Source organism: Rutilus rutilus (genome assembly GCF_951802725.1).
Source record: "Rutilus rutilus genome assembly, chromosome: 6".
Lineage (NCBI taxonomy): Eukaryota > Metazoa > Chordata > Actinopteri > Cypriniformes > Leuciscidae > Rutilus > Rutilus rutilus.
The window spans coordinates 35,016,458-35,029,153 of NC_140214.1; the positions used below are offsets into that span (position 1 = coordinate 35,016,458).

The 12,696-nt window shown below is 35.9% G+C and overlaps 1 protein-coding gene across 3 annotated transcripts in view; it reads left to right on the plus strand.

Annotated features, from left to right (window-relative positions):
- guk1a (guanylate kinase 1a) overlaps positions 1–12,441 on the plus strand; it is a 17,407-nt gene extending 4,966 nt beyond the window's left edge. For 2 of the 3 annotated variants that reach the window (XM_084411283.1, XM_084411282.1), the window contains exons 2-8: positions 6,315–6,428; positions 7,394–7,435; positions 9,164–9,260; positions 9,441–9,579; positions 9,672–9,756; positions 9,855–9,940; positions 10,708–12,441. In XM_084411283.1, coding sequence (XP_084267409.1) covers positions 6,315–6,428; positions 7,394–7,435; positions 9,164–9,260; positions 9,441–9,579; positions 9,672–9,756; positions 9,855–9,940; positions 10,708–10,743 — 599 coding nt within the window. In that variant the 3' untranslated portion in view covers positions 10,744–12,441. Of the gene's footprint in view, positions 1–2,325; positions 2,450–6,314; positions 6,429–7,393; positions 7,436–9,163; positions 9,261–9,440; positions 9,580–9,671; positions 9,757–9,854; positions 9,941–10,707 lie in introns of those variants that run through there. The other variant, XM_084411284.1, reaches the window with a different exon arrangement.
- The last annotated feature ends 255 nt before the right edge of the window (positions 12,442–12,696 follow it).

Genomic DNA, 12,696 nt, shown 5'->3' on the forward strand with positions numbered 1-12,696 from the left:
TCATATAAAGCGATCGTCACTCTTCAGAAAATTTGGACTAAACCGTTCAATTCATATGGATTAGTTTTACTATCTCTTTATGAACATTTTGAACATGCAGAGTACAGAAAGCTCTCAGATTTCATCAAAAAGATCTTCATTTGTGTTCTGAAGATGAACAAAAGTCTTACAGGTTTGGAACGACACGAGGGTCAGCGATTAATGACAGAATTTTGACAATCTGATTGTTGTTAAACAACAGTGAAATACATTGAACGCAATGTATTTTGTCCCTCACAGCATTGTATTCATTCCTGTCAAAATTTTAATATGGAGCTACCCTGACTAAGATCTATAGTCTGATATTATTATGAATTAAAATATACCATAAACCGGTATTATTGAATATATAAAAAAAAAAAAAAACATTTTAAGTGTCTTTAAATGTGTGGTGACTAGGCCTACGTACTGTAGTATATAAATGTACAATATGAAAACTTGCATGGTGTAGACTTGGCTGAGGTGGAGTTGATTTGTAGAAAAGTGGTGCAGTAACAAATACTACATTAAAGAATGGAGATTTTAATGAGAATAACCATTGAGAATGTGAGTGGCGTAATGGTTAATAGAGCGTCAGACTGGTAACCCAAAGGTTGCGGGTTCGATTCTCAAAATCAGCACCTAACCCCCAATCGCTCCCCAGGCGCCACAGCAAAAAATGGTTGCCCGCTGCTCCGGGTGTGTGTGTCCACGGTTTGCAGTGTGTGTGTTCACTACTCCTAATGTGTGTGCACTGACTTGGATGGGTTAAATGCAGAGGACAAATTCCAAGTATGGGTTACTTGGCCTTCACATCACATGTCACTTTCAATGAGAGAATAATGGGTCTCATTCACTAATAATTGATGGAATCCACCTAATTCACAACACGAGCGTGCGCACATGGATTTGTTCTTAACCTCGTTCTGATGTTAATGAATTTGGCTTATTCTAAATGAGCGACTGCATGCCCAAGGTTAGTCGTTTGGCATAAAACCTGCTCGTATACCATCTCCATTTAAAGTCCCTGTGAACCGGAAGTTTACCGACTTTACTTCAGTGTTTTGACTTAGGCTATTTCCAACTTATTTGTTGTGACTCATTTCCTTTTTCCAAACTAACGTCATCACAGAAGGAACGCCATTCCAGAGCGGAACCAAATTTTCTGATTTTGATTAAAGATTACCACAAAAAACAAATGTTTCTGTATATTAACTTGCACAGATTAATTGTTCACCACAAGTCTAGTAATGTGCGCTAACAGAGTAAATGGGGTCAATTTTGATCAATCGTCAATCATGATGACTTTAAGGGCGTTCCACAGCCTTTTCTTTACAGCCATTCATGACTCAGTAAACATACGACACTCATGTTACACTCTCGAAAGACACCTGAAAGATCCTCAAGTGCACCATCCTCAAAACCAGTTCAAACTCATCTTTTCTACAGACCCACATTTTTTATATATATATATATATATATATATATATATATATATATATACATTTTCCTCTTAAAGGAATAGTTCACTTAAAAATGAACATTCTGTCATCATTTACTCACCCTCAAGTTGTTTCAAACCTGTATGAATAAACAGTTGATGGACTCATTGACTTCCAGAGTATTTTCTTTTCCTACCGTTGAAGTCAAAGGTGTCCATCACTGTCTGGTTACCAACATTCTTCAAGATATCTTTTTTTGTGTTCAGCAGAGGAAAGAAACTCATACAGGTTTGAAACAACTTGAGGGTGCGTAAATTATGACAGAATTAAAAATTTTAAGGAAACTATTCCTTTAAAATGATTATTAGGCCACCCACTTTGAAACTGTTTTGTTTGTTTCAAAAAAAAAATCGTACATGTATAATAAATTAAATAAGATGGTTATTAATGAATCATGATTTGTTTGTGAAAACATTAGTACATACAAATCAATACATGTGTACCAATGATAATGAACAAAAAAAAATGTCTATGGTAATGAAAATTTGGGGGAAGGTGTAGTTTAATTGTCAAGAAAAATATCATTGAAAAAAAAAAAGTGTCCAAATATACATACAAAATTGACATTTCTTTATTCAGAATATTTTTTTCTTTTTGATTTTAAAATGGCTTAAATGTTTTTGTGAGATTCACGGTGCGTGAAAATCGCTCAAATCTCACATTCATAGCTAAAATGTATCATTTGAATTTTTCAGTAGATTAATGTAGTTTTTGTTCTCGTAAGCACTAGGCAGATGAGTCAGTCTGGTGTAATGCTGATACGGCAGTAACTCATGCAAAGAAGGCTGGGTTGTTTGACGGGTTTGGCTTCCAGTGAGCTGATAGGAGCAGGACATTATCAGAAAACACACACACACACACACACACACACATACACGTTCAGATCAGATTGAGTGTTGTGCATGTTTCCTTGTGCACATTTGAGCAAGGTAAGCAATACAAACGCAGAGCTTCAATTGTGATGTAAATTGACTTATTGTTATTATGAATGTATTGAAGTATTGTTTTAATGCTTAGATATTATAAACCCTGTAAACCTAAGCCTTAAGAGAGCAGTTTAATGAAAATGACATAATTGACATTATCATTAACATGTCAGCTGCTTTAATGGTTCATTTTCTAACATTAGTCAACATGAACTAAGAATGAACAATACTTCTACAGCATTTATTAATCTTAATTTCAACATTTACTAATACATTATTAAAATCAAAAGTTGTATTTGTTAACATTAATTAATACACTGTGAACTAACATGAATGGACAATAAACAGACTTTTGTCAACTAACATCAACAAAGATTAATACATAAATATTGTAACAAATGTATTGCTCCTTGTTAGTTCATGTTAGTTAATACATTAATATTAACAAATGAATCTATCCACCTTATTTTTCAACGCGAAAGTAAGCTAGTTTCTGTGAATGTGCGAGACTTCCGGTTCATTAGCCACTATATGGAAATAATGGGAATGAAAACATAGTGCATGGTAAAACTATTTGCTCTACAGCCTACTGTGTTTACAATTATGACAATACATTAAAATAATAGGCTAAGAAATACCAGTGTGCAATATCAAGCAGCGGAACAAGCTTTTTTTGTACACTAGAAATAGCCTAACTGGAAGTGGATTACACCAGAAGCCAGACACATTACATTTACAAATAGGATGCAAACTATAGGAACTATAGCCACAAAGTGGAAAAAATCTATTCCCTTAACAGATGATCTATTAGAAAGTCTAGTTAGTCAAAATTTACCACAATAAATAAAATAAAATGTGATAAATTCTAGTAAGGATGGTCATGAGTAGTTTAAAAAGCTTTCTAATTTATCTTGGCGCAAGATGATGTTCTCCTCTTCATCTTTTTTTTTCTTTTTTTTTTTCTTAGTTTACGTGGCTGTTTTAGATCATTTGACTTTCTTCATTGCGTTTTACAATAGAAAATTCTCAATAGAATTCATGGGTTGTGCATTTTATCATTGGCGTTGGGATAGGAACGGCTCACGCAAATCGTATCACATTTTTGGAGCGCGCTGGTGAAATATTGCACAGTATACTGTGATTCGCGCACCATTTGTGCATTCGGCTTTAGTCAAATTGCTGTGATAATTGGTCCATTCGGTTCGGACGGGAACTTGGGTTTCATTCACACTGTCAGTCCAAATCAGATTATTTGTGTATCCAATTGGAATCCGATCTAAAGCCTCGTTCAGACTGTCAGTCCAAATCCGATGTCTGTGCATATCCATTTGAAATCTGATCAGATTTAGCAAGTGTGAACAGCAAAAAAATCATGTTGTAAATAAGACATCTGTTTTGCAAACCCCTCCATGTTGCGGTTGTTGTTGTTGTTGTTGTTGGCGTATGCCTACCGACGCAATGCCATAGAAACCAATGCAGATATTCTGGTAAACGAAAGTGCCACAGGACACACAAATCGGATCTGAACAGTTGCCATACACAGTGTGGACAGTCAATAATTTTAGATCAGATTCCTCTCAGATGCACAAATAATCTGATTTGGACTGACTGTGTGAACATTTTGATTATTGGGGAGGTTACATCCCCCCGGAAACATGGCACAATACAGGATCTGTAATTTTCCACTGTCGTCGTAATTAAAATGTCCTTAGTGAATTGGCTCATCTGAAACTCATCAGCTGCGTTCAGAGCTAATGAGCTGTTGTGCTTTAGTCCTGTTGGAACATGTTGAGACAGGATTTTGACATGAAGAAGTCACTACACTACCGGACAAAAGTTTGGAATAATTAACTTTTTATATAAATATATGGTTTTGAAAGAAGCTTCTAATGCTCACAAAGGTTGCATTTATTTGGTAATATTGTGAAATATTACAATTTAAAATAATTTCTATTTTAATTCATTTAAAGGTGCATTGTGTAATATTTAGGAGAATCTATTGACAGAAAAGTACCTGCTATCTGCAGGTCTTTTTGAAGCTCTCCACAAGTGATCCTTGGCTCTTGGACAACTCTTCTGATTATTCTTTTCACTCCTCTATCAGAAATCTTGCGAGGAGCACTGGTCGAGGCAAATTTATGGTGAAATTATTGTCTTTTCACTTCCGTATTATGGTCCCAAAAGTGCTCACTGGACCATTCAGAAGCTTAGAATGGCGCCTATAACCAATGCCATCATTATGTTTTGCAACAATTAGGTTGCGAAGGTCTTGAGACAGCTCTTCGCTTTTACCCATCATGAGATGTGTCTTGTGTGACACCTTGGCAATGAGAGCTTTTTGTAGGCCATCATTTGGGACTGAACCAGCTGTTATTAATTTCCACTGACAGGGGGCTGGATTGCTTTTTAATTACTGTAAGTTTTCAGCAGTTGTCTTGGCTTTCCATGCCTTTTTGCGCCTCCCTTTCTTCATGTGTTCAATACTTTTTCCCTGTGTCATTTCACATTATTACACATAACTTAATTTCTGAACTTATTTTTGTTTGTTTCTTTGTATGTATGGCTTACTTGGGTTGTTAAAGGGATAGTTCACCCAAAAATGAAAATTCTGTCATAATTTACTCACCCTCAAGTTGTTCCAAACCTGTATGAGTTTCTTTGTTCTGCTGAACACAAAGGAAGATATTTGGAAGAATGTTTTAATCAAACAGATCTCGGTCCCCATTGACTTACATAGTAGGAAAAAATATATACTATGGTAGTCAATGGGGACCGAGATCTGTTTGATTAAAACATTCTTCCAAATATCTTCCTTTGTGTTCAGCAGAACAAAGAAACTCATACAGGTTTGGAACAACTTGAGGGTGAGTAAATGATGACAGAATTTTCATTTTTGGGTGAACTATCCCTTTAACAACATCTGGTGAAAATTACATGTCAATAGCACCTTTGGAAATATATTTACTGAGAAAAATGATGACATGTTCAATACTTATTTCCCCCACTGTAACTGTGTTTTCAGTGGTGTATAAAGACTGAGCCGCTGTGTTTTTATTACCTTAGAATGAGCCATTTCTATCTACACACACCGCGGGTCCCCTTACATCGACATGTTTCTACAGGAGCCCTAAACGGACAAACGTGTTTCGTCAATATGTTGTTCTTCGTGCAAGGAAACTAGCTAAAGTCAGCGAATAAAACACTGACACAATGATGAACAAGTTATACAAGCAATAACATATCGTTTTACTGAATAATTAAGTAAACATAATTTCTTAATTTATCTTTGTAAAGAAACCTCATTGCTGAACTGGCCACTCTCTGCTGTCTCAGACGACGTAATCTTTTCCTGTCGACCACCGTAACTTCTGTTGGTTGCAATTCGCAACCTCACCACTAGGTGCCTCTAAAAATTACACAGTGCACCTTTAAATTGTAATTTACTTCTATGATGGAAAGCTGAATTTTCAGCATCATTACTCCAGTCTTCAGCCTTCAGAAATCATTCTGAAATTATGACTTGATGCTCAAAAACATTTCTGATCATAATCAATGATGAAAGCAGTCTTTGCTGCTTAATCTTGATAGTTCAAGGTCTTGATTTTAAGGTAAAAATGTTATATTGTCCTAAAATAGCTGGATTAGATGGAAAATCTTTGTAATTTCAAATATACAATGGCTGTCTTAAATGGAAAACTGTACTTATTGCTCAAAGCTCAGATCATTACAGAGAGTAATGTTTCGTCTTTAGTTTTCTAGACATTTAGACTGATTCATTCTTGTGTGAATGTGACTTTAATCTGAAAGTGAATTGAATATTTCTGAAAGCCTCTTTCTTTCTTCCTCCCTGTCTGTGGTGTGTTTGCAGCGATGGCTGGACCGAGGCCTGTGGTGATGAGTGGACCCTCCGGGGCTGGGAAAAGCACTCTGCTAAAGAAACTTCTCAAGGAGTTCGATGGTGTATTTGGCTTCAGCGTATCCCGTAAGTCACATACATACGTGACACAAGTACAAATGCTGAACCAGCAATTCTTTTGTGGTAACAATTGTAATAGTCAACAATTTTATCCCTTAAAACTCATCTGTGAACACCAAAATGGCATATTTAAAATAAAAAGTCCTGTAAAAAAAATTCTTCATGTCTTAAAATAGCTTGAATGTAACAATACACTCTTGCTTCATTTAGTATATGTGAACCATGACTATGCAAATTAGCCCCGCCTCCACTCACTCAGAATATCTGATCCGTAAATCTGATACCTGATTCTGATCGGTCAACATTTTACTCAAGTTACTGTAGTAAATGCTGCACAAGGGTATCACTCTTTACAATGTTTGACACACAACGGTAATTAATATGATTAGCCTTTTGCTTGACTACGTTATCAAACAGCTAATAATGTGATGCTTATGTTCCACAAACCATGTTCGCGTTCACCATCTCAGAGTCAGACAGCTGCCTTCTAAAAATCAGCATCAGAAACGATTTGAACAACTAAGAACGTCAGTGGAGAAAGGCATATAGTTCATCATAACGTCGTAATATACACAATTCACCCGCTATATTGCTAAATGTACAAGATTTTTCATATCAACAGAAAAATATACCTGGATAATCTGGTTCTCTTGAGACTCCTCCGCTTCGCAGCATAGTTACGATGATATGCTAAAGCCGGCCACACGTTGACCTGATTGGTTACAAGGTAGTTTGTGACATCAGAAACACCAGTGATTTCATACTGTGTTTCACTGCATTCTCACTGTGTCTTTGGTTCACTGCAGTTTTAAGGAGAAAATACTCAGCAATGATGTTGATTTATGAATTGACACATGGTTTGTCTGAAAGCACTTTAAAAACACCACATAGACATATAAACAACATTAAAAACTTGATTTTCACCACAGGGGGACTTTCAGTTTTCTTAAATAAGATTGGTCTTTTTCCAGATACAACGCGAAGCCCTCGTCCAGGAGAGGAGAACGGCAAAGGTTAGGCTTTTGATCTTGAGTGGTAAAGAGAACAATGTTTTTCTGAAAATATCTTTTGCATTATCCTCAAAATCCCAAACTAAATTTTACTACAAGCCTTGTTATTATAAAACATAATGTTCATTACATAAATATCTAGTTATTTCAGTTGTTAGTCAAACAGAATCAAATCTTAAAGTGCCCCTATTATGCTTTTTCAAATATTACCTCTCATGCAGTGTGTAATAAAGCTGTTTGTGAATGTAAACTGAATGTAAAAGTTGTCGAAAGTGGACGATAAATAAAGTTATTGTCTCCCAAAAGAAAGATTCGACTCTGAACCGCCTAAACGAGTCGTCAGGAATCCCAGTCTCACTTCCGTGACCTTCATACGTAACGCAGTAACACGTTTGCGTAATGCCCGTCTATGGTCTTCATTGGCTGCCCGTGAACGTGGCTAATTTGATCCTCCTCAAACACTGTAGCTGGTTCGTGTTGTGTACATGTCGAGGAGACGATGTTTTCTGCTCTACAGAAGCACATTCTCTTTGTAAACACTTCCAAAGGATAAGGATGTGAAGACTAAGTGGTTAAAATTACCACAGCGATACAACCAGTGTACAGTGTAACCATTGCTTCTCAAATCTCCATGAGGTCTTAATGCGATTTACAAAACGCATTAAAGATGGGACAGTACCCACTTAATTTGGACCAATTTGCTCCTCAGAATCACAACCTGGAAGAATGATTAACTATTGATGTATGCATACTTCTGCTGATTAGTTGTTGGCCACTTTTACCTAAAACTGTGTCAGTTAATGCAGATTGTCTGTCGTTCTTAGTACTTTGAGTAAAGATAAAGGATGGAGCAAGATTTGTTTTATAAACTTTAATGTTACATCAGTTAATCATGTTAGAGCTCGGCTAACGTATGCGCTGTTATTGATTCAGTTCCCGCATGTTCACCGCAATAAATTAGAAAAATACACATTGGTTTGTTGATGGACTTTCACTTGTTAATGCTGATGGTGAGGAATTACAGCTGCAACATCTCATAATGTACCTCAAACTGAGTAGCTCCTGCTCAAGTCGTCCTTGCAATGGAGGTTCGGGTTGAATAACTAGTTCTTCCAATGTTTCATCAATCGACGCCATCGCTACGGTCTTTACAGTTCAATCGCCGAGCTTTAGGAAGCCTCCGGAGCTGAAGTTAATGGCAATGGTCGTTTCGTTTCTGACGCGCTGTAAGCGGTCGACCAATCACAACAGACTGGGCCATCTGGCCAATGAGAGCAGAGTAGCTCGCGAAAAGGAGGGATTTAGAGAGACTGAAGCATCGGAGTCGTTTGAGAATCACTGAAAATGTGGTGATGTGAAATGTATATTATGTGAAAATGAAAGTGTTTTTATACCTTTGATGCATGTAAACCTGTTGTAGGAGAACTCCAAAACAAAATTAGGAACCTTTAAAATGGCATAATAGAGGCACTTTAAAGTCGGCATGAAGTGGAAGTTGCGCAAGTCTTTTCTTCCCTATTCCCAAATTGACTGATACAGTGATGAGCCAAAAAACATGGGTCAGTGCATGTGCATAAATGAAGCATCAAATACATGCTTTCCAAATTTGTGCTTTCAGTTGGGTGTTGTTTTTAATTGGTATTCTGGCTGATAAATGATAACAACATCCTTAGAAATATCCGTTTTTTTGAAAGTCAGTCGATGAGTGACGGATCTTCTTTTTCCTTTCAGATTATCATTACGTTACCAGGGAAGTTATGCAGGCAGCAATAGCAAATGGTGAATTTGTTGAAAATGCCGAATTTTCAGGGAACATGTATGGAACAAGGTACAGCCCTCTTTGGAAAGAGAGATTTATCTGACATTCCTCTTTTGAAACCACTGATACAATCCCATTGTTAAGTGCTTGTTCTTATTGAATGGTCTATAACTTAACACGCTTGTCCTCATATTCAATGCAGAAATATTTCTGTAATTGTAACTAACCTCACTTTTGCCCTCTTCACAGTAAAGCAGCTGTACAGGCTGTTCAGGCCAAAAATTTGATTTGCATTTTGGACATTGACATGCAGGGAGTGAAGAACATCAAGAGGACCGATCTCAACCCCATATATGTGTCCATCCAGGCCCCCTCAATGGACATCCTGGTAAGAAATGCTTCAATTGAGCGCTCTCTCTCCAAATATTATGTTTACATGTCTTCATTTTAATCTCAATTGTATAACTTTATTTATTTTAGGAAAAAAGATTAAGGGATAGAAAAACTGAATCTGAGGAAAGTCTACAAAAACGTTTACATGCAGCCAAAGTGGACGTGGAAATAAGTAGGTATCCGTTCCTATACAAATAATTTTTTATAAAGTGCTGACATTTTTTTTCACATTTAGAATAGCCTGCTAACCGTTATTTATCCATCTTTCAGGTAAAGAGCCTGGATTATTTGATGTGATCATTATCAATGATGATCTTGACGCGGCGTATGGAAAATTAAAAGATACTCTTCTCGAGGTAACATTTTCCAGTCTAAATTTTCATCACCCGGAGTGTAATGGTATGAGATTTTGGGAGCAGCAGCTCATTTGCATTTAAAGGAACAGACACAAAACAGTGTGTTTTTGCTCACCCTCAAAAAGTAACAACTTTAACATGCTATATAAAAATATCTGTGGGGTATTTTGAGCTAAAACTTCACATACACACTCTGGGGACATCAAAGACATATTTTACATCTTGTGAAAAGGGCATTATACCACCCCTTTAAGTACTTAATTTAACAGTTTTTGCTCTGGTACAGAAATTTGTTCTGAGAACCGGTATTGGTACTGATTACTGTCATTTTGGTACCGTGACAACCCTAATACTTTTCTATCTTCTGTTTTTTTGTAACTACATCACCTTAAATTAAAGTGTTACCGTGTTCCTGCTGCCGTCTTTGAGGCTGCTCTGATTGGTCCCGTCTATAACGGCCACCCAAACACCAAACCCTAACCACACTGGGACTGGGGGATTCTGGGTTGAGTGACAGTTAAATAAATGGAGATTTTAGACATTTTGAACATAATTGAATGTATAATAATGGAAATCTAATTCATAGACACCACCTGTATTTAAAATAACAGTGTACTGCAAAATCGCCATACATTCGTTTACCTCCTATTACATCATTAAAAAATCCCTCTCGTGTCTTCCTTCATCTGTATAACACCTAGTTTTATCTTTGAAGTCTCATGTGAAAATGTTTCACTTCCACTCAAGTCTTCTCTTCCTTTTAACAGGAAATCCAAAAGGTCAGAGACACCAACAAATCCTAGAAGAGAACACACTTGCCAACAACAGCGACCTCTCTATTCTCCTCCAACTTATAAAGTTTGCAGATCTGAACATTCCACCCAGGGAAGACTTTATGAAGTTCGGTCAATACTCCAACAAAGCTGGATGTAAAATATATTCATGACTAAAAGGTGCAGATTAATATATTCCATGTTCAGTTTATTTTTTGACCACGTATGTTACTTCATTCCAGGGCTAAAGCTAGAAAACATGTATGATTCAACCAAGAAACACTCTAAAACTCTCAAGGTCTTGTCTTTGAAACAGTTTCTGTTTTTATTTTGTATAATGAAGGAAGATGGATATATCTTGGCTATATTGATTGCTATATCTATTTGGTATTGATGTATCGAACTAACATGTTCACTAATTTATTGTTTTTCCTTTTATGATAACTTGCAGATTTTGTCTTAGTTGCTGCTGTATACACATTGGATAAGCAGCTTTCTGTTTGCTATATTTAAACATTCTAGCTATTATCTGCACATATAGGCAGTGTAACACCTGCTTTTATTCTTACGATAGCATCTGACATTGCAAAAGTCAAGCAAAGCTTCTTTTCTTAACTAATAACTAGTTCTTAAAAAATGGTAATGGTTGCTTCTCATATGCTGGTGTCTTGAATTGCATAATCACGTTTCAGAGACACATTACATGCATTTTACTCATATTAAAGTGAGATATTGTCTTTTTTTTTAACAAAACGTGATCTGTTTATTTGATAAAGTTCAAGGTAATATAGGTGTGGTTTCAGACTTTGTGTAAGGCAGCTCATAAACACAGCCACAGTAAGTTTAGGACACGCTTTTAGTCTTATACAGATGGTCTTTAACATGTTCAGATTGCTCAGCTATTCTCATCTGTTCCTGTCACAACGAAATCATTTGGAAACCAAAGTAAAACATCGTTTTCAAATCTGAAACTACAGAATCATTTTTTTTCTTGTCGATTTGTTTACACCCTTGTTTATTAGCAGTCGAAACATTTTAAAACTGATTTTTACATGTGTAAATACATTGATAGACAGGATAGAAATATTTCTTTCCTTCCCATATGTCAAATATCATGAACTATGTGGTTCCAGTTTACCTGATATAATATTCTAACATAATACATTGACTTTTAAAATGCGTTCTTGTATTTTTTCTGTTCAGCACATACACTGACTACATTACTAAACCAAACCTTCAAAGTACTATGTGTGATCTATTATCCATCGAGTGTGAAAACATTGTAATATAATGTAAATTGTGGTGTATACACATACATGAAGATTATCAAATGGGAAAAAAGGTTTTCTTAAAATGGCACAATTTTAAAGAATCGAAGGAAACCAAATTACCAGACACCTGCTGTTTATGAAAAGTAGAACGATCCTGTGTATGTTGCGAAACAACTGCTAATAATTTTTTTGCATATACAAGTTGACATGTTTTTTATGTCTCTAGGGTCTTAGAAAACTGCAGAACCCATTTCAGAGTTTTATTTTATTCCTTGGTGCATCTTAAACATTTTGTTAAACGAGACCTGTCAAACATTTGTGGTGTATATGAAATCTGAGAATGCATTTAATGTCTCAAATGTATAAACCAAATGTCACAGTTTTCTATTTTATTCTAAATCTTTGTACATGTTATCGTGCAGGTGTAATAAAACTACACTATTACAGTGTGACTGTATGACTGACTGGTTGTCAATAGAAATTTACATTGTGATATCATATTTGCAACAACAAAAATACAAACCAATCATAAAAAAAAAAAACATTTAAATTCCAATTTACATTGTGCTAATAGTACTTATAGTTAGTGACAGTTAAGGAAGTGAATGGACATTCATTTTGGTCTGATATTACAGTAGGACTGTGTCTGTAGAATCATAATTCATTAACATCTTCTGTGAATGTCTGTGATGGCCATTGAGTCAGATAAGAC